At 58.2% G+C, this 22,412-nt stretch overlaps 1 protein-coding gene across 4 annotated transcripts in view; it reads left to right on the forward strand.

Annotated features, from left to right (window-relative positions):
* NTNG2 (netrin G2) overlaps positions 1-22,412 on the forward strand; it is a 67,899-nt gene that overhangs the window by 37,431 nt on the left and 8,056 nt on the right. For 3 of the 4 annotated variants that reach the window (XM_036079754.2, XM_036079755.2, XM_036079756.2), the window contains exons 5-6: positions 16,170-16,342; positions 19,392-19,418. In XM_036079754.2, coding sequence (XP_035935647.1) covers positions 16,170-16,342; positions 19,392-19,418 — 200 coding nt within the window. Of the gene's footprint in view, positions 1-16,169; positions 16,343-19,391; positions 19,419-20,201; positions 20,340-22,412 lie in introns of all 4 variants that reach the window. The other variant, XM_036079750.2, reaches the window with a different exon arrangement.

The following is a 22,412-nucleotide window of genomic DNA, read 5'->3' on the forward strand; positions in this document are numbered from 1 at the left end:
GTGGATGGCTTCTGTGTCAGACTGTCTGGGTACAAATCCTGCCTCAACCGTGACCCTGGGCAGAGTACACCAGCTGCCCAGGCCTCCTTTCCCACATCCATAAAACAGAGACAGCGACCTCGGGGTGCAAGTGAGGTGAAGAAGGGCTTGGAGAAGAGGGTTTGGAGCCGTGGCTGGGCCCCTGTGAGCGCCTGTAAGCACCAGGGCCAGCATCATGCCCATGAAACGCCAGATGGCAGGGCACATCCCGGAGGCCCTCCTCCCCGGGCGGGGGCACTTTTCGGAGGGTCACGTGGGCTTTAAGAGCCAGGACTCCCCGAAGTCCTTGCTGGGTGCCGTGTGCCGTGTGGGTGGTCAGCCTGCAAGTGGGGCGCCAGGTTCTATGCCATTCTCAAAGGGAGTCCGTGGTCCTGAGTGTTTGGAGAGTGAGCTTTGTGTGCTACTTTTTTTGGTAAGATTTTATTTATTTATTTGTCAGAGATCGAGAGAGCACAAGCGGGGGGTGGGGCAGAGGCAGAGGGAGAAGCAGGCTTCCCGCCGAGCAGGGAGCCCGATGCGGGACTTGATCCCGGGACTTCGGGATCACGACCTGAGCCGAAGGCAGACGCTCAGCCACCCAGGCGCCCCTACTTTTTTTTTTTTTAATGAACACATACGAACTCTGTTCACTGGGGTCAGAGGTTTCATTAGGGGCACTTCACGCCCCCATAGCTGGGTCTGCTGAGCTTCCTGAACCATTTCTTCCCACTGAAGAGCAGAATTAAGACAGTATTGTCCGTCTGCTGAGAGCTGGTGGGGGGGCAGGGATTCCTGGGGAACTGCATGGGGGTCCCCGGTCCAGTGCAGCTCCCCTGGGTGCCTCTGCTCTGCTCCCCGACCAGGTGTGGCCCCCCCATCAGTGAGAAGGGGCAGGAAGGGCTCCTGGTTTGGACCAGTCACAGAAGATGTGGGGAGACATGCAGGAGGGTTGAGGATGGAATGACCAACACCAGTGTCTTCCCAACAGCGCCGAGAGAACTGAGCCCCCCTTCCTCTTGTTGAAGGAGAAGGGTTTCCTGAGAGTTTTCTCGCTATCGTATTCATTCATTCCACAGATACTTTTAATGCACACTTTTATTCATGTCCTAAAGCCACCAGAACCAAGTACCACAAACCAGGTGGGCTTAAAAAAGCCGAAAGGTATAGCCTTACAGCTCTGGAGGCGTGAAGTCTGAAATCAAGGGGTGGGCAGGGCCACGCATTCTCTGAAACGTGTAGAGGAGAATCCAGTCCATGCCTCCCTCCCGGCTTCGGGGGAGGCCATCGACCTGTGGCCCCATGGGCTGTCGCTGCATCCCTCCGGTCCCAGCTCTGCTCCTCCCTGCTGCCTGTCCTGACCTGGTGTGCCCACTGAGGCTCTTCTTGGAAGGACGGCAGTCACGTTGGATTAGGGTCACCATACTCCATATCACCTCATCTTATCTTACGTCTTCATCACATCTGCAAAGACCCTACTTCCATATAATTTCATGCAGCAGGAGTTAGAACCTCATGAAGGGTGAGTGGGAGCAGGTCGGGGAGGGACATTGCCGGCAGGAGTATAGCAGGTGCAAAGGCCCTGCATTCTCATGCATGGTGCCTTCTAAGAACTTCATGTGACGTGGCTAGAGTTTGTGAGTGCCCTAAGACAAGAGCAGAGGGGACATGGCTGGATCCTGCCGGCCCTGCAGCCGTGGGAGGGAGTTGGTTTTATTCTAAGTTCAGAGAGAGCTCTTGCAGGATGCTGGGAAGTGACATGATCTGATTTCTGATGCTTCGACATTTGAGTTGGGAGGGGACCGAGGAGTGGCAGGGAAACTAGGCAGGTTCTTCCAAGACTGACGGCGGCCGGTACTGGTTCCAGTGGTGGAGGAGGAAGCCGGGGGCCGCCTGGGGATGGGGGGCCTTTGGTAGCAGCTAAGCATGTGGGGACGGGGAACAGAAGGCCTCCAGGGGGCTCCCAGGATTCTCGCCTGTGGACAGCTGTGAGGGAAGAAGTTTCCGGAGGAAGTTGATTTTACATTTTTACATTTTATTTTTTTATTTTCTCGTACAGTAAAAATCATACTTTCTGGGGCACAGTTCTATGAATTTTAACACCTGTACAGATTCATGAGACTGCCACCACCAAGACACAGGACATTTTCCATGTTCCCATGAGACTCCCTCTGGCTGCCCCGTTGTAGCCGCCCCACCCCCAGCAACCACGGATGCACGCTCTGTCCGGACAGTTGTCTTTCTGCAAATGTCCTATAGGTGCAGTCATGCAGCATGTGGGTGGCCTCTTTCTCTCAGCACAGTACCTTTGAGGAACGGGCTTTCTTGTTGCTGGGTGATGTCCCACTATGTGCTGGGTGGCACCCCACTGTGTGCTGGGTGATGTCCTACTGTGTGCTGGGTGGTGTCCCACTGTGTGCTGGCCACACCTCCGTTCCTATGGCCATTCAGCCCTTGTGGGGTGTTGCAACTGCTTCCGGTTTGGGCGATCGTGAGTAAAGCCGCCATGAACATTCATGCCAAGGTTTTTGGGTGAACATAGTTTTCATTTCCCTTGAGTAAATGCCCAGGCGTGGGATCGCAGTGTCCTGTGATAAGTGTATGTTGCGCTTTATAAGGAACCGCTGATGGGTTTTCTAGAATGGCCGCACGCGTGCAAGAGGGAGCTCTGCTCCGGACTTGTGGCTCTGGGCTGCCCTGGAGGCCTCGGTGTCTGGAGTGCAGGCCAGACGGGGCCCTGGGGCCTCTGGGGCTTAGAGAGATCCTGACTCCATGGGAGCATTCGAGAACCCCAAGAGAGTGGGGAGATGGTGAGAGCGTCGGGCCTGGGATGGAGCCCAGAGAGGATGGATAGTGAAGGCGGGACAAAGAGCATCAGCAGCTGGGAGGGGAGAGAGTCCAGAAGGACGGTGCCCAAAGCCAAGCGGAACGAGTGTGTCTGATGCCGCTGGGGTCCAGATGGAGGAGGGCAAGGCAGGTCCGTGGATTTGGCAACAGGGAGGTCAAAGGTGACCTCTTCCAGAGCACATGTGGTGGAGTCGGGGACAGAAGCTGTCTGGGGTGGGTTCCAGGGTGAATGCCACAAAGTAAAAGAAGATGAACGAGGGGTAAAAATGGGGTGTTGTTAAGGCCTTTAAGAAGTGTGGTCCTGAGAGGGAGCAGGGACACTGGGCATGAGCCAGTGGGGAGAAATGGGGAGGAGAGAGTTCTTCCTACAAATGGGGGAGGCGCCACAGCACATTGGCATTCTGCTGGAATCACCCAAAACAGTGTGGGGAGAGCTGACATGGTGCAGGAAAGGGTTGGAGAGGGCCGCCAGGTGGGAGGAGGGGTGAGGGGACGGAGGGTGACCTTGTACCACATGTGAGGGGGAAAGGCACATGCAGGCTGACAGATGCACTATTTGGGTCAGAAACCCGGCTTCTAACACTTCTGGCAACCAAGGATGGCCAGCCCCCTCCCTCCCCCCCACACACACCCCCTCCCCGGGGCTCCAAGAGGTCTCTCTGTGGTAACAGGGCTCATGGTGTCGAGGGAAGCCTACATTTGCATCTGACTCTTTCCTTTGCAAGGTTCTGCAAGGCAAGTCTCCCTCATTTCCCCACCTGTAAAATGGGATCCCACTGTTGTAAGGATCATCCGAGCACCTGCACGTTAGCTCAAGGCCCCCAAGCTCAGCGGGTGAGCAAGAAATGGGCACCCTTGTTATTTGGAAGGAGTCGGTTTTCACTCACCTGAACACAGACCTCATTCGCAGGTGTGTGTCCCTCACTAGGGGGACTCTCTCCAGCCAAGAGGAATCTCTGGGTCTCATCTCCCCTCTGGTACAGTCCCCACCCCCTTCATTAGTCAGCTGGCGGGCAGGAAAGGACGTGCCCTGTGGCCCAAGTGACTTGGGAAGACAGTGTTATTGCCAGCGGTGTAGCAAGGAGCCCCCACAGCCTGGCGGCACCCCGCGCACGAGCCCCAGGCCCCAGCAGGCTCTGCGCCCTGCCCCCCTGCTCTGTGACCTGCAAGACCTGGAGGTGCGGGCAGTGGGCAGGACAGACAGGGCCATGGAGGGGCAATGAGAGTCAGGGGGCAGGCAGATCGATTTGAGCCTATTCTCAGGCCTTGGCCTCCGCAGCAGAGGGAGCAGGGTGGGGGTGTGGGGTCATTCTGAAGGCTCGCTGGCATGTCGCCCAATATCAAGTACGGGTTCGATTCACCGCTGCTCCCTTCCCTGTTACCCCCCTGCCATCACCCCCACACACGTGTGTGTGTGTACCTGCCCCCCCCCCAGGCAGAAATCTGCTTCCACAAACACCTGTCACTTAACACATCACTCGCTGAAACATCGCGTGCATGTTGCTCACAGACTCACAGACTGGGGGCCGTAGGATGCCCTGAGGCCTCAGCGGGAGCCCACGGTCCACGAGGGGCCTTGGCTTGGCTGTCCAGGACTTGGGGAATCTGGGGGCTTCTCCCCCATTCGGAGTTGCCCATTCTGAGCTTGGGATCCTGGAGGCCTCTTGCCACTCCGCGGGGCCATGCCCTCCCTCTGGATTCCTACCCAGCCCTCCCACCCGACTCCCGGCCTGAGCAGGTTCCTTACATGGACTCCCGTCACCCTCCTGCCCCCCAGAGAGCGGCACCACCGGCGCCAGGATTTCACCTGGGGAGATGACTGGCTTCTCTCTTTAGTCTTGCCCCTTCCGTGCAGAGGCTTTTTTCCCAAACACAAGTCCAGCCATGTCCCTTCCCCTCAGTGGCTTCCCACCGCCCCTAGAATCAAGTCCACACTCTGCAGCTCTGCTCTCCCCTCCTTCGGCAGCCTGGGCTCTGAGGCCTTGCAGACCTGGGGCCTGGACGGTGGGTCCCTTTAACTTGCCTCTGGGCTGTTCCTTCTGCCTGGAGCACAACCCAGCCCTCCCTGCCCTCCTGTTTGGCAGGTTCTTCCTCCCTCGGGCTTGGCTCAGACGGCCCGTCTCTGGGGCTCCCGAAGGCTGGAGACCTGGGCAGCCACCCCTCTGTGCCCCGCTCTGGCCTTCACGGAGTGTGGCAGTCCCACTCTCTGTCACAGCCACGGTGGCCACGCGTGGACACCTCTGACCCCTTGCCCCCGGCCCCGCCCCAGGCGCTGAGCTGAGTCGGGTCTGGCTTGTTCCCCCAGTGAGGCTGACACCGGGGACCAGGTGGGCATGCTGTGTGTTTATTGAATTCTTTCGCTCATTCATCCATGAGTAAACGAGCTTACCATCAGTAGCTCCTTGCAGAGCAGGAAGGGAGTGGCATATTAGCAGCTCGGAGACAGGGAGACCAAGCCAGTTGGGCTTGCTAACACCCACCCTGTTGCTGCTCACCCGCCCACCATCGCACCCAGCAACGCCGATCACCCAGGCCTGGCCCTCCCTCCAGGGCACCAGGGCCTCTCACGAGGTGCGGGGGAGACACGGATCTGGCTTCAGTCAACAGCCTGGCCAGGCTTGTGGAGGGGGGGGGGTGGCCTTTCCAGGCCCTCCCTGGCCATACCCACTGTGCCCAAGCCACACACTCGGACCCACCAGCGCCCTTCTACCAGCCTCTCCCGGTGGCTGGGAGGCAGCCTCTGGCTTTATAATGGGTAATAAGATTTATCAGTAGTCTGGAGGAGGTGATGTACGTTAAAGCACTTAATATAAAAGGACTTCGCACAGAAGCCCAAATTTGATTTAGCCAATGAACTCAATTGCCGGTCTGACCGCGTTCCAGGAGGAGTGGCCACCAGCATTTATCCACATTCCCCTGAGAGAGCCAGACCCCTCGCTGCCGGGGTCCCGCCTTCTGGAGTCCCCGGCACCCGGGAGCCCCCTTCCCTCCCTCCCGTACCCAGCCCTGCCTCCTTCCACTAATTCACTGGAAAAGTCCAGCATTTTACTGGGTTCCCCTTCCCACCGTCCCTACTGTGTCCTGCTGGTCTCTTGTCAACTCTTGATCCAGCTGGATCCCTAAGCTTTCCTCCTGACCATTGCTTGCTTCTGCAACAGCTGCCCATCCCTCCATACTGCTGAGCCCCAGCCAAGGACAGTCCTCTCCCTTCATCCCCCCCCAAAAAGGCCTGAGGCCCCCAGGCCATGGTGTTCCCTGTGGGGAGAGAAAGAACACTTCAAAGGATGACCTTTGGCCAGCAGCACCTTGAGACCCAGCCATTTCCATGGCCACCTGCTGGCTGGGAGGGGAAGCCCCCCCCTCCAGGGAGCCCCAGCCCCCTCCCAAGGCCACATCCTCCCTCCTTGGAGTGCAGACCCCAGCCCTGAAGCGTGAGCCCCTCCATGAGGGAAGTTCCCTTGGGGCTGTCACCGTCTCCCTCGTCCTGCAAGCCTGTGTCCACCCTCTTGTGCCGCCACACCCAGGCCAGCACAGGCTTGGGGTGAGCTTCCCTCTAAACCCAGCAGCCCATTGAAATGTCTCCCGGAAAACAGAACCGCCTTTACCCAAAGGAACAGGTTCTATCTGGCAGAGAAATGGGCAGATACCACGGTTGCTTAAAAATAGTCGCTGTCCCCAACAGCTCCAGCTTTCAGGGTGTTGGGAACACGCAAGTCCACTCTCCGTTCCACACACGGACCAGCGGCCAACTGGGGGGACGCCAGGCAGAGAGGATGCGTTACCAAGAACCACCAGGGCCCTGGGCTCTCCCTTGAGCCCCCCTGTGTGCCCCATGTCCAAGGGGTCCCTGCGAATGTCCTGAAATCCTGGTGGGTTTGACCTTGGAGGGGAGCCAGCCCTGGGCCCCTCCTCCCTGCGGGCTCCAGCACCCGTCTCTCTCCCTCCCTCCCTCCCTCTCTCTCTCTCTCATCGCCCCCTTCCTGCCCAGGAGCGATGACATCACTCTTTCCGGCTGCCAGGCGTTGACCTACATTCCTCCCGCCCTCCTGTCTGGGAGGCGCTCCAAACACCCGCTCCTCTCGCCCCAAGGAGGGAAGGGCCCGCTCACGATTTTCGTGGAGCCCTGGTGCCAGGCCCGTAGCCAGATGGCGCTCCCGCCGACAGCTCCCGGGTGCCACCCGCCCTCCCTGCAGGGCAGGGCACGCTCTGGCCTGGCCGGGGCTGGTGGCCCTGCAGTCCCTACGGTCGTGCGGCTGCCGAGGCCCCGGCCAGGCCCTGCAGGTGGACAGGAGGGGGTGATGTCGGCGTGCCAGTCGCCTCTTGGCAGGAGCAGAGCACGGTCCCCGAGAACTGGGGTTGTCTGGGATGGCCTTCCCCTGGAGGTGAGGCCTGGCCCCACCTGCAGACAGTTGCTGTCCCCGGGGGCTCATTAGGGACTCATTGACTTGAGAAGGGGGCTGAGGCCCTCTGTCTGGAGGGCGGGCAGCAGGGCCAGCTTCCAGTGGGCAAGGGGGTACAGCCCATGCCAGGCCTCAAGAGGGGTCAGGGGTTGGGCTGGAAGGCCATGATCAGCCGTGTCCACGAGCAGGGGTGGCAGGTGAGGCTGCCAGAGAAAATGCCCAGGTAAATTTGAATTTCAGATAAACAGCAAAATTTTTTAGTGTAAGTATGTCCCACATAGGTCATGGGATATACTTATACTAAAAACCTATTCATTGTTTACCTGAAATTCAAATTTAACCAGGCACCCTAAACTTTTATTTGCCAGATGTGTCTCCTCAGGAAAGTGGCTCTGGGATGACTGTGTGTGTCCCCCGGTGGGGACCCCCAGGGCCTGGAGGACAGGCAGGCTGATCTGGGAGCTGCTGGTCACAGACAGGCTCTGGTGTAGGATGTTGACAGACGAGGGGGCCTGTCTCGGGCTGGGCACCTGGGGGCTGCCAGGTAAGGGTAAGGCCAGTCTTCATTCCTAGGAACCCCCACTCCCACCTCCGTGACCTCTCGGCCGTTGGCGATCTGTGCAGTGCTCGATCTGTGCCGGACCCCATGCAGTGGCCCCCACCTAAGGGCGCCCCTCCCTCCCAACGGCCCGTCAGAGGGGAGACTAGCGCCCTGAGGCTGGTCACCTGCCCCAGGCGCTGCTCCAGCCGTGACACCGCCTGCCTGTTACCTGAGCAGCCGCTCTGCACCCGGTGCTGCCATGAGCTCACTCATTCATTCAACAGACGCCGAGAGCCCACCGTGGGCCAGGCAGGGCGTCAGGCACTTGCGAGCAATGAAACAGCAAAATTGAAAATCTCAGGTGTAATTCAACCCTTGCAAGTTGCAAAGGAAAGGTCTGAGTCCCAGAGCAGTGACTTGCTCAAGGTCACCCAGCAAATTAGGAGCAGGGCCGGGGCGAGAGTCTGGCTGCTGACTCAGCACTTCTCCTCCTGTCCCTCTCCCTCTGGCCCTCCCTCTCCCTCCCTGTCCCCTCTCTCTCCCTCTCTCCCTCTTTCTCCCTCTCTCTCTCTCTCCTCTCCGTCTCTCTCTGTCTCTCATGGAGCCGCTCCTGCTTTGTCAATAGGACTTAAAGCCTGGGACTCTGAGATGGGGCCGGGGTGCGAGGGGCAGCAGGTCCGGGTGGGCTGGGAGCGTCCGCTAGCCCGCGGCAGGCCCCCTGGGGCTGGCCGGCCTCACACTGTCCCTGTTCATTATCAAATAATGCTTCCTGATGGATGGGCTGGAAAGTGCTGTGTAGCGGGGTCAGGTGGCTCAGGTGATGGTTCTCTGGTGAGATTGATGGTTCTCAAAGGTCAAATTCAAAAAGCAATTCCTTGGGAAAATTGATCCCATGGATGCAGGAGAAGCATTCGGGCTGGAGGGGCAACCACCCACCCAGGCGTGCACACAGGCAGAAGCTAGTGCTGGGAGGGAAGGTGGCAAAGGGGCTTCTTTCTTCTGTGGCTGCCCGTTTTCTGGGCCAAAGCCAGGCAAGGTCAGAATTGCGAAGGCTGTGGGCAGGGGCACAGCCTTGTGTCCCCTCCCCTGGCCTTGGTCATCTCTGTGCTGTCAGCAGAAGGCGAGCTCCAGGAGCCGTGAGGTAGGAAAGCGGCTATGAGGTCCATCTCGAGCACCCGACAGCCCTGAGTTCAAATCCCGCCTATCCACCACCCAGAGACCTGGAGTGAGTTACTGTCACGTGACCTACTAGAATCCAGCATCCTCACCTGCGGCGTTGGGGGGTGTGCCTTCTGGGTTTCACAGGTTAACAACGCACATTGCACAGCGCCTGTCCACATATGAGTGCTCAATAAATTATTGATATATGCTCGCTTATTTTTTTATTTATTTCATCTCCCAAGGGCCTTCTGGAATAGTGAAGAGAAATCCCAGATGGACAGGAGGTAGCCTGAGGGAGGGCGGGGAGGGACGTGCCTGTGTCTGGGGGACTGTGGGTGGGTTGCTCTCCTCTGGGCCCGTGTCTGTCTGACAGCCAGCCCCGACGCTCTCCAGGCCACGGCCCCCTGCCTGCTTGTGGCCCTTCCTAAAGCGGGGGCTCACCAGCTGTGTGGCCTTGGGCAACTCACTTCCCTTCTCTGTGCCTCATTTCCTTAGCTGTAAAACGGAGATGATAGTAATATACGCTTCGTAAGGCTCTTGTGAAGAGTTGGCGCATTCATTCCTGGAAGGCTCTCAAGATCCCTGTCTCCAGGAGCTCAGAAGTCTAAGGAATGAGGAAACCAACAGGACGCTAACATTTGTGAAGCGCTTCTAAGCACTGAGCAAGTCCTTCCTAGACCACATCCCAGTTACGTCTTACAGCAACCCTGGGGGGCAGGTGCCCCTGCCATCCTATTTTACAGATTGGAAACTGAGCCGTGGGAAGTTCCGCAACCTTCCTGAGGTCACACAGTAGGAGGCCAAACATCCCAGGCTGGTGCAACCAGGGGCCAGGGCTACCATCTTGCCATCACCAGGAAAGGCAGGAGGAAGGGGGACAGACCCTGGATGGTGGCTGCGTGTGCGGGGGCTTTGGCTTTGGCCACCCTATGTGTGCGGATAGTCATGTGGCAGGTGCATTACTTTGTCCATTCATTTATTCCCTCACTCACGGGTGCCCAACGCCACCGATTCTCATGACAGCCTTGGGGTGAGCAGGTGACAAAACTGGGACTCTGGAGCTCCGTGGTACCCCCGCCCCCACTGGCCACCAGGGAGTTCAGGCATCGAGTGTGAGCTCCGGCATTGGGGCTGCCTTGGTTCAAGTCCCGGCTTCTGCCCCTTCCCGGCTGGGGGGCGTCGGGCAGTTCACTTCCCCGTCCCGGGCCTCAGTTTCCCCATCTGCTCAATGGCTATAATAACGGTATGTCGTTCATAGGATTGCTGGGAAAGGCCCGTGTGCTATTTCATGGAGCTCTCAGAATGGTGCCACGTGTCAGTCATACTCAGCCAGCAGCCTTCTTTAAGGTGCAGCGCGATAGGTTGATACAAAGAGTAAAACAAACCTCGGAAGGTTTCTAGGAGAGAGATTATAATAAAACCCTGTCACTTAGGTAACCCCTTCACGACTTTCCCATATCCCAATTATCATTCATTCATTTAACAGCTTACTGAGATACAATTTACATACCACACAACACACCCATTTAAAGTGTACAGTTCAATGGCTTTAATCTACTCACAGATGCATGCACCCATCCCCACGGTCAGGCTTTCGAACATTTTCATCACCTTAAAAAGAATCCCTGCTCTCCTCCCCCCAGCCCCCGGCAAACACTAATCTACTTTCTGTCTCTGTGGATTTGCCTAATCTGGACATTTCCTATAAATGGAATCAAACAGCATTTGCCCTTTTGTGTCTGGCTTTTTTTTTTTTGCTTAGCATCATGCTTTCCAGGTTCATCCATGCTGTAGCAGGTGTCACGACTCCATTCCCTTTTATGGCCCAATAATATTCCATTGTATGTATTCTGCTTTTCTGTTGATGAACACTTGGGTTGTTTCTACTTTTCGGCTACTGTGAAGGCGGCTGCTATGAACATCCATGCACACATGTTGTGTGTGGGCATGCTCTCGTTTCTCCTGGGTGTATACCTACTACGGGTGGGATCGCTGGGTCACGTGTTGTTGCTGGATTAACTCCGTGTTGAGTCTTGCAAGGAACCACCAGACTGCCTCCCAAAGCAACCGCACCATTTTACCTTCCCACCAGCAGCGTATAAGGGTTTCAGTTTCCCCACATCCTTACCAACGCTTGTTATTATCTGTGTTTTTGATAACCATCCTAAGATGCACCTGGAGGGGTAACTCGCAGTAATTCTGATTTGTATTTGGCTGACGGTTAATGATGCTGAGCATCTTGTCACGGTCTTGTTGGCCATGTGTGTGTCTTTCTTGGGGAAAGGTCTATGCAGATCCTTTCACCATTTTAAAAACTGGGTTATGTTTTTTATTACTGAGGTGCAGAGTTCATTATGTAGTCTAGATCTAAGTTGCAACATTTTCTCCCATTCTATGAATTGTCTTTTCACTTTCTTGACTGTGGCCTTTGACACACACAGGTTTTTAATTTTGATAAAATCCAGTGTATACATTTTTTTTCTTCTGTTGTCTGTGCTTTGGGCGTCTTGGATAAGAAACCACCGCTTCACCCAAAGTCACAGAGATTTGCCTGTATGTTTCCGTTTTTCTAGTTTTAGCTTTTACATATAGGTCTTTGATCCATTTTGAGTTAATTTCTGTTTATGGTGTGACTTCATTCTCGTGCATGTGGATATCCCATATTATTAATTTACTTGCTTAATAGTTGCTTTAAGTGAATATACTTCCTTGCTTCACGTAGGCGATAATATTTTTAAGATCCCAGGTCTGATGAGATTGTCACTTAAAAAAAAAATACTGTGTGTTCAAAATAAATACTAATCCCGAAATTGTTTTATAGCTCACGCATGCATCGCCTACAGTCACATCGTGCGCTCCACCGTGGGAGACGGTGCTGACGCTGACGCTTATTGGGGATGAGGGACGGTGTAACAGGGGCTGACGGAGCAGGGATTGTGAAAAGTTCCCCTGCAGAAGTGACATTTGGCCTCAAACCTGACGCTTCCCCCAGGGGTTCGCTTTAGGAGACGGGGGGCGGGGCCTGGCAGCATGCTCCAGTGGAGGGAACAGCATGTGCCGAGGTCCAGAGGAAAGCAAGCTCAGAACACATGCTGGACAGAGATGGGGAGGGAGAGACAGAGAGACCTGGAGAGACTAGAGAGAGAGAGAGCAGGAGAGCACAAGGAGAGAGCCAGAGAGGCCAAGCCCCACACACCTGTGTGCACAGAGGCGGTATCACCCAGACCTTCCTGCAAAATCAGCAAGTCTAAGAAACACCTCCGTTGACTGCGTTCCGTTTCTGTGCCAGCCCTGGTGAGGCTTTCCCCTACTATGTGGGCTTCTCCTGGCAGCTGTGCCCAACAGGGAACTTCTCTCTTCGGTGGAGGAGACACCGGGCTCATTCCAGAGCTCAGCCAGGGAGGGTGGAGAAGCCAAGACACCCTCTGGGAGAGGAGGCCTGTGGGAGGGCCTGGCCAGCAGGGGACTGGGGCAGAGCGGGGTCGGGATTTGGGTCTGGAGTAACTGCACAGCCTTGGCTTCTCCCCAGCCTGGACCCCATGGGCCTGTCCATCTCTGACACCCTGAACTCCCCGCTACCATCATTACAATCTGCTTCTCAGATTCAGCCGGTCTTTACGCATTTTTAACAAGCCAAGGTCAGTGTTATCACCCAAAGTTGAGATGGCAATCTTTTCTTTATGTAGCTGATACCTAAAAATATCCCGTCCTCGGGCCAGAAGCATGGAGTACATTCCTGGTTCCACACAGCTGGGGTGTTCCTCTCCAGCGAGCTCAGTGGGACGTTAAATAGGAATTCAGAAGGGAAAAAAAATCTGAGGTCAAATTCATTTTGCAAACAAACTCTGTTAGACAAAGTCAGACAGGTTTCTTTCCTGCAGGACTTGTCAGAGCCTGTGATCTGCTAACGGGCACTGTGTGTGGGGGGTCAGGGAGGAGGGCGTGAGGGCATTAGGGGAGCATCATACGTGCTGACCAGTAAGGTTAAGCACAGGCCCTCTCTTTGCCAAGGACTAGCTCTAGGGTCTAGTTTCCCCGGGAAGAAGCGTCACCAGCACCAGCAGGTGCCTGCCCATCCCCCTGTGCCTTTCCAAGAGCTGAGCACACGGCAGGCCCACTGGGCCTATGTGGCTGTGGATTGGAACTCCGGAGAGAGAGTGAACAGGCTTCTTCATGTGCTGTGGAGCCCAGCTCTGCACTGCAGTAGATTCTCCACAGGGTCAGGGCCCAGGCTGTAAGGAGAGGGGGTGGTGGCGGCTGGAGAGTAAGAAAGAGTACAGGCTTCAGCATCTGTTGACACCAAGGACAGGGCCTTTGTCTGCATCAGAATTCCCTTCCGGAGAATTCGGAAGACATCCCTGGACCCGAGAACGAGTCACGAACGCGGGTGGTGTGTGACTTGGAGCAGGGTTTCCCACTCAGCCCCGCTGAGACCTGGAGGACCTCCCCTCCAAGAGGAAAGGCATGTGTGAGCTCGGCAGCCATCCACCCTCCCCGCCCTGGCCTGACCACCCAGTTTAAAATAACATTTGTCATCCGCTTATATACGTAATACCTGCTCACGATAGAGAATGTAGGAAATGTGCAATGTGACAAAGAAGAAAATAAAAATCATGTATCAGCCCATCCCTTCCCGACCTAGGACAATCACGCTGATACCCAGATACATTTTCTCTTGGTGATTTGGGTGTGGATATATGTATTTTAAATGTCACCAGAAGACGCATGTATTAGTCTGCCCGGGGCTGCCATAACCGAACACCACAGGCTAGCCTCCGTGCCTCCACCCGAGCCCAGGCCTCTGTTCTCTGCTGCCAGCCGACGCCCAGCTTTCTCCCTGAGCTCCCCTCCCTGGCTCTGGCGCCCCAGACAGGGCATTCTGCACGGAGCTGCCCCAGGGATATAAACGATGCCCCAGGGCAGACAGCCTCCAACCTCCCAGCGGCCTCTGTGTCCTGGGCTGGCCTCCTCTCACCCGCTGGGCTCCTCTCAGACCCCAGGGGCGGGGCTAGGGTCTTTCCTCCAGTTCTTGCCTCTTTCCAGAAGGTTCTCTCCTCCTTGTCTGGCAAACTCTTGATCCTCCTTCAGGCCTTAGTTTAAAACTGTTCTTCCTGGAAGCCTATCCTGCTCCCCCAAGACTAAGTTAAGACCCCCCATGATTCCTTCTCCTCTATGATGCTTGGGCACCTATAACAATTGCCATTAATTAAAGATTTGCACGATGACTGTGGTCACATTAATAGACGTCATGTTTTGGAGCAGTTTTAGGCTTAGAGAGGCTGGAGCCCGTGGTGGAGAGAGTCGCCGATACTCCTGTCTCCGGGTACACGTCTCCCCCTGTCATTACTGTTCGCACCAGCGTGGTAAATTCGTTACAGGTGATGAGCAATGGTGTGTTACCGTGAACCAGAGCCCATAGGTTACATCACGGGTCCCTCTCAGTGCTGTCAGCTCTGTGGGTTTGGACCAATGCACAGTGTCCTGCCTCCACCATGACCGTGTCACACGGAATGGCTTCACTGCCCTAACATGTCCCCGTGCTCCACGGACTCAACCCAATCACTGGTTTCAGTCATTGCCCTACTAGATAGACTGTATACTCCGCCAGAGCAGGGTCCCCACCGGCTGTGTTGACCATTCCACGATCTGCTCCCCAGCCCAGAGCCTGGCACGTAACAGGTACCCTCTCTCTATAGTTTCTGCATATTTTAACAAAAACAGGATTCTACTGAACGCGTTATTCTGCAAGTTGTTTTTTATAAATATTGACTGTATACCTTGGAAATCTTCCCGTATCAGAACCTAGAGCACTCTTGCTTTCTTTTTCTTATGGAGGATTTCCAACATGCATGCAAACAGAGGACTGCCATTTACCTGTCCCCCGACTTGGGCAGCTATCAACTCGTGGTCTCTCTGGTTTCATCCCCATCTCCCGCCACCTTCTTCCTTTCCGTGTTATTTTGAAGCAAACCCCAGACCCCAGTTCATTTCATCTGTAAATACTTCAGTGTGTATCTGAAAGTAGAAGGACTTTAAAAAATGTAACCCCACCACCATCCCCACATCTAGTCAACATTAATTTAAGATCATCAAATACAGTCAGTCTTCGGATTTCCAATTGTTTCATGAATATTGGTTTGAGTTTAGAAGTTGTTTGACTCAAGATCCAGATGAGGTCCTCGCCCTGCAATTAGTTGATGCCTTTGAGGCTTCTCTTGATCTGGGTGCCCCCCCATCGGTTTTGCCCCCTGCCCTTCAGCTGGTAGAGAGCTGGCTCGTCATCCCTGGGGTCCCCTCCATCTGGACGGGGCTGACTGCGTCCTGCTGCTGTTGTTCTGTGTGTCTCTGGCCCCTGTATTCCCTGGGATTTCGTAGACGGATGCGGAGGCTCGATCAGATTCAAGTTCGGTGTGTTTTGGTGAGACCACGCCGGGGTGCCGTGTGTCCTTCCACTGGTCAGCCATCTCCGTGCGATGGCCAGCGGCTGCCGCTCAGAGCCTCGGGCCGCTGGCGAAGGGAGGGCTGCTGCATGGCGACCTTCTAATCCTTCCCTCTTCGGTTATTAGCTGGGATGCTTCTATAGAAAGAAACATTCCCTCATCCACAGTTGGTTACTCAGAGGTACAGTTTACACAGGACAGAGAGGACATGCTTGATTCTCTCCCTTTATTTACCGGATTTCAGAATAATGAGTTGCCTATAAATATTTGAATGAATGAATGAATAATACATGTGTGGATGAACCGACGGGGTTTGGGAGTCGGGGTTCTCTCCATCTGCCCTCAAGGGTGTGGGTGTGGGCCGAGGCTGAGAGCTGAGGGGTGGCCCTGGGCCGGGGCCGGGTCTACACGGGGAGGGCTGGTGAGCAGCCCTTGCTGCCTGTCAGCCTGTCTCGGTCGAGAGCAAAGGTGATTAGGACACAGCGTCTGGTCAAGGTCACCTTGTCACCCTGTCCTGGGATGTCGGAGAACGCTGCAGGTGCCACCAGACGGGAGGAGACGGGCGGCAGGGGCTCCAGGGGCAGCTCTATCCTGGGAATGGGTTGAAATGGTGCTTTCTGAAGAGCAGGCCGATCATGAAATCACAAATCCCTTTTGTCCCAAAGGAGAGTCCTAGCAGGTTGGACGGGAGGCCTCCAGGGTCACCGTCCCGCGCCTACCTGCCCACGAGTTCACTGACCTCTCTGGCCCTCTGTGCCCCCCCAGGTGCAAGTGCAACCTGCACGCTAACTTGTGCTCCGTGAGGGAGGGCAGTCTGCAGTGTGAGTGTGAGCACAACACCACGGGCCCCGACTGCGCCAAGTGCAAGAGGAACTTCCGCACCCGGTCCTGGCGCGCCGGCTCCTACCTGCCTCTGCCCCACGGCTCTCCCAACGCGTGTACGTACCCGCCCCGGCCCCGGCCAGTGAGGCTGCGGCCTCCCTGCTCTCCACCCCGGGGGCTGTGGGTCTCACACACACACGAGCACGCACACGCACAGACACGCGTGCCAACGTGTGCACAAATACAAGTGTGCACACTCGCAGCCCCTGTTACTCGGCACACCTGCCTCCTGCAACACCTAAGCCGCCCCCCCTGCCCCCCTCCCGGGCACCGAGGGAAACCTGAGATGAGCTGCTCAGCACCTTTCCTGCTGTCCTTCCGCTGCTTGACCCCGCAGGCTGGAGAGAAGGCACCACGGGGTGTCAGGAGGGGGGTGGCGGAGACCCCTGACTCCAGCAGCACCATCCCTCATAACCAGCGCTTACGGGGCATTTACAACCTGCCACACAGGCGCCGCATGCTGCGCGGTCACCGCCCCCCTTGACCCTCAGAGTCGCCCCTGGAAGGGGGTCTCTTTTATCCCACTTTACAGAGGGGTCCTTCGAGGCCCTGGTCTGAGATCCCCTCCGGCCTCCCGGCCTCCTTTTTCTGCACCGTCCCCTCTTCCCGCCCAGCCTTCCCGTGCCAGGGGAGTGCTCCTCGGGGTGCGCCCACACGTGCCTGCCTCGTGAACACCCTTCGGGGGGGCCCACTCATCAGGGGCCTCCAGCATAATCCATGGATGTTTTCATGAAATCACAAATCCCAGAGAGCCCCCGAGCTGCCGTGGGGAGGCGCCGGGGCTGGCCCCTAGGGAGGACTCGCCCTGGCCAGCCCCCTAGCGACACCACTGAGGTCCGACACTTGCCCCACTCTCTGACAGAGGCTGCACCAGGCACTCATACATCGCTTCTCCCTTAGCCCTCACAGCTGCCCCACGGGTGGAATTGGGATTCCCCTGCTCTCCAGACGAGCAAACAGGCCCAGCAGCCCTGGTCCAGCAGCAAACAACGGGCCAACCCTGGGCCTGGTTCCAAAGCCAGAGGGGGCGGCGGCCCCCTGCCCTGGGACCACCCGCCCGCCTGGGCACCCTCGCGGGAGCCCCTCCACTGACGCCCTCCCTCCACTGATGTGAAAGATTTATGTGACTTTAGGCTGATCAAAGCTGAAAGCCTCACAGCGAGGCCATGACAGGCCTGTCGTGCCTGTGCCGGGCGACAGCCCTTTGAAGGGGTGACTTGCCAGGCGCTCCCGGCACTCTGGGCCTTCAAAGGCACCCAGAGCTCTGGGCGCTGACAGCCGCCCCACCCGGCTCCCTCCCCGCCAGGTGCCCCACCCATGTCTTTGTTGGAGCCATCGTTTGAGCCCTTTCTTTAGTGGCTGTCACCTCCCTCTCTGACTGGCAGCCTGCCTCCCTTCACCTGTCCTGCGGGCCTCCTCCTCCCCGCTCTCTGCCCCGCCTCCTGGAAGGATCTGCCCAAGTCTCCTGACACTGGCAGACTCACAGCCCAGCTCGGAACTGCAGGCCCCACACCGTGGTGCCCATCCCCGGGGCCCACCCTCTGTCCAGCCGGCCGTGGGCAGACACCCGCATGCGAGCACAGACCAGGCTTTGCCTCTGGACCCTCTCCCCTCCGTCCTGCAGGGGCAGGCGAAGCCCCTTCATCTGGGGAGCTCCTGGAGCTGGTCCCTGCTTCTCCAGAGTCCCCCACCCCGGGAAGGAGGGGTGTCTCCGGAATCCCCCAGAGCAGAGATGAAGCTGGAGGTGCTGTGTGTCCTCAGCCTAACACGAACCCCCCCTTCTCTAGGACAACAGGAGAAAACAGCCCCCAAGACACAGACAGAAACAAGTCCCAGGTTAATTTTGCCCCCACCATGTCCCCATCCCAGTAATGGCACCGACACCCAGGGGGCCAAGCTGCAAGTGTGGGGGTCTCCCTTGACGCTCGCCCCTCCTTGCCGCTCCTCTCCACTGCCCCCACTCGGTCTCCGCATCCCCTCCCTCACTGCTGCAAGAGCGGCCCTCCCGTCCGGGGCCCCGCTAGTCCGTCCTCCCCGTCCTCCCCGTCCTCCCCGTCCTCCCCGTCCTCCCCGTCCTCCCCGCTGCAGGCAAAGGGCTCTCTCCTCACCAGGGTGCCCCTGCCTGGGGCCCTCAGAATCAAATCCTAACCCAGCCCAACCCCCACCCCCCACACAAGGCCCTGTGAGATCATCGTCCCGGGCCTCCCTGGCGTCCCCTGGGCTCACTCGGGGGCGGTCTGTGTGCCACGTAGCCTGCTGTCCACACACCCCCCCCCCGGGCACCGAGGGGCGTCCTCACCCTCTGTTCTTCTTCAGGGGGAAGCTGGCACCAGCTCCTTCCTTCCGGGCCTGAGGATTCTTACCCTGCTTTCCTGAGACTCCCTGGTCAGCCCCTGACCTTAGGCCTCCTTCAGCCCCCCGGGGCACCGACACACACGGAAAGGCCTCCACTCACAGCTGTGTGGCCCTGGGCAGGTCATTTTACCCCGCGCCCTGTTTCCCCGAACTGTAGAATCAGGACCCTGAGAGCCCCTGTGGGGTTTGGCAAGGACTAAACGGGCCACATGGGGGCCACGCTTAGCACGTGCCTGGCATACAGTGAGCGGTCCACACGCGGGAGCGGCTACGCTTCTGTTTCAGTGAGTCACTCGGCCAAATCCACATCTCCGCAGATGGGAGCACACACTGTGGTTTCTCTCCGGTGGCCAGTTCCATCAGCGCCTCCAGGAATCCCGTCTGCCCCTGTCGCGGTGCCCCTCCTGTCCTCCGGCACCCCAGTGCCCCCCGAAGAAGGGCCCCCCACCTCCTTGTCCTGCGTGGGAGGGCCTGAGAGTCTAACCTCAGAGACGAGGGTGCATATGAAGCCCCCAGTGGGGTGTTTGACACTTATCAGCGGGTCCTCTGGGGTCAGTCATGGCTCTGAGACTCAGTTTCTCCATCTGCAAAATGGGCTAAGGCGGCCCCTCCCTCTCAGGGCGGCCCTGAGGATGAAACCGGATAAACGGGGCCAGCCCGCAGGCACGTGGCTCCGGTCTCCCTCCCCCAGCCCTGTCACCGCGCCCCTCTCCGCGGGGAGGCCCTGTGACCCCCCTTCTCTCCCCCCAGGTGCTGCGGCAGGCTCTGCTGTTGGCAGTAAGTACGCTCGGTCCACCCTCCGGGGAAGGCCACCGGGGCCCCCAGTGCACGACTCCAACCGCACCCCATTCACTTCGTCACCTCTCCCCGCTCCCTCCCGTCCCCTGGGCTGTGGCCCTCAGCCCACACCTCCCACATTTCTCCCCTCCAGCTTCCTGGTCAGTGCTGCTTTGGAAAGGGCCCCCACAAGCCCTGGGTGAACTCCCCATGCCTCCCTCCCCTCCGGGGCAAGAATGGGGGTCCCTTTTTCCTGGCCAGGGGCAGAAGTCCCCCCGACTGTGCGGTTTGCCTGGCTCGGGGCAGCCTGCACGCGTGTGTCCGTGAGGCTGGGGCAGGTACGCCGGGATCCTGCTGCCTGCAGGGCGGCTCAGAGGGAGCAGACCGTGGGAGGGAGGCGGGGCGTGGGCACCCGCAGGCTGGCGAGTCCTCAGCGTTCACAGCGCCAGGCCCCAGCTAAGCAGGTGCTTCCGGTACCTGCCCCCACCCCGCACCCTCCCCCCAGGTGGGGTCTGCCAGCAGCTTTTAGAGTGAGCAGGAGAGGACTTGCCAGGGTCAGAGGGCTAGCCGGCGGTCACCTCACGTTTCAGAAATGCTTGAGGGGGGCCACAGCCCACCGTGGGCTGCTCCCTGCTGGGACACCTGGGGGGGCAGAGACAGTGCCAGAGAAAGGTGGACCCGGGAGGGGATGCCGGCCCCCTCAGTGAGGCCGGAAGTGGCTTCCCTGCACCGCCCCCACACCTGCCAACTCCCCACCCTCTTGCCTTTCTCGTCTCTTGCCAGGAGTCGGCAGGCCCCGGAAAGACCCCGTCCCCAAAGCCCCTGTGGCCACTGTGGCCATGAGAGGGGACCCCGGCACTCCCGCCCCCTCCACTTCCACTGGGCGGGCCCCCAAGGCCCCCAGCACCCCTCAGCCCACAGGTGGGTGCCCAGGGACAGCCCAGCTGCCCTGCTCTTCCCCACTTCCCACCACGTCCCCGCCTCTGTGTGTGATGTGCCCTGCTGCTGCAGCTTGGCTCTTAGAGAACATTAGACCCTAGAGCCGAGAGTGTGGGGCTGAGGGGCCTCGAGGACATCTGGGCCCACCTGTGACTGGGCCCGAGTCAGGGGACCTGGGGCTCACTTCACGCCCCTCGATGCTTCCTCCCCCTGCCTCCCAAAACACTGCTCAGGAGGGTCCCGAGACCAGCATGGCCGAGAAGATGGGGCGACTAAGGAAGGGGACGTTCCCAGGGGCACTGAGGCCACAGGAAGTTCACCCAAAGCCTATCTCCCAGGGGAGCTCCTGCCTCAGTGACCCGTGGAGCTGGCCTGCCACCCCCCCACACACCCCCGCCCCCACATTGCTCTGCTTCCAGGTCCTCCTCAGCAGCTGATCCCTGCGAGTAGACAGCACAGCGTTAGCCAGGAAGGCGAGCTCCTCCGATCAGCAAGGCAGAAGGGCACCTCTGGGCCCGGGCTGTTCAGAAGAGGGACTGCTGAGCTTTTCTGGGCTGGGTGTGTGGGGCAGGGCCAGGCCAGGGCCAGCATCCTATCCTGCCCCACATCAGACAGAGCAGCCACTCTTAGGGGTCTGCAGCGACAGACAGGCTTGGAAACACCTGCTCTCCAGTTTTAATTCCCCTCCAAAGGTGGATGGGTGTGTAGTCGAGGCCTGGGGTGCTGGGTGGCCCCCTGGGCTCACCTGTCCCTGCCCGCTGCAAATGCCGGGAGTCTGAAAGGACTCATTCTTCCCGGAGGGTGCCAGGAGGATGTGTCCAAGGGAATTCTTCCTGGTCCCAGCTGGGAAGGGGTGCCTCAGCAGTGTGCCCCAGCAGAGAGGAGATGGCAGGGGTTCCTCACTCCTTGGGCAGAGCCATGACCCTTCCTCTCTCTGCACACAGCCCCGGGGAGGGGCGGACCAGGTCTCCAATGGGCAGAAATCCCTCCTTCAGCTGGGGAAGGGATCCACACTCAGCCTCTCCCCACCTTGGCCTGGAGTGGGGCTCAGCCCTCTCCACACCTGGGTGCATGCCGTGGAAAAGTCCCCCTCGTTCCTGGGCCATCTTGCTTAACTCCTCCAGGGGACCCGGAGGGTGACCAACCCCAGCTCTTTTTATTTCTGCCCTCCTCCCTCCTCCACCGGAGGCATTTGCAGGAGGCAGGGGCTAGTCAGGAGCCTCAGGGATTTCAGGGGAGCATCCTGGCCCAGGGATCCTCTTTGGGGTGAAGGATGGTCCGCACTGAGAATGCCAGGACAGAAGCTGGCCCAGCCGCCTGAGCTTTGGCCTGTGCTTCTTGGTGCGGAGCCTGTGACGGACAGACGAGAGCAAAACCCACCATGGGGGGTGCCGTGTCTGTGCAAACAGCAGCCCGTCTGGGTGGGAGACCAGATGCCCTCCTCTCTCTCTCTCTCTCTTTCTCTCTCTCACACACACACACACACACACATACTCACAGAGGAACCCTGAATGCTTCTGCTTTGGTGCAAGCGGTGTGGGGCAAGCTGGAAGGTAAGGAGAGTCCGAGGCCAGGGCAGTGAGCCAAGGCGAGGTGGGCTTGAATTTTGAGGTCTCCAGGACCCAAGTGGCGAGAAGGGGCGCTCCGACAGCCAGCGACCCGAGCAGCCCACGTCACTCCTCTTAGCAACGGAAGCTTGTGCCCTGGGCCCCGTGTACCTGGACCCCCACTAATAATGACAATTCTCCAGTTGGCAGAGTGTGGACTTCCCCCCGGGCTCACAGCTCCGAGGGATGGGGCCATTAGCACCTGGTCCCACAGGTGAGGGTGTTAAGGCTTAGGAAGGAACAGCTGTGTTTCATGGTGTGTAAACTAGACTTCAATAAAGCTGTTTAAAAAGAAAGAAGCAGCTGCTCAAGGTAATAGGATTACAAAGGCACCCAGGCAGGATTCGAACTCGGGGCTCACTGACTCCGAGACTAGCTTCCGGGCTCCACCACCCAGTGCTGCCGCCCCACAGCCTCAGAGGCCATGAGCTGGTGCCGTCTTTAAGAC

Source organism: Halichoerus grypus, chromosome 14 (genome assembly GCF_964656455.1).
Source record: "Halichoerus grypus chromosome 14, mHalGry1.hap1.1, whole genome shotgun sequence".
NCBI lineage: Eukaryota > Metazoa > Chordata > Mammalia > Carnivora > Phocidae > Halichoerus > Halichoerus grypus.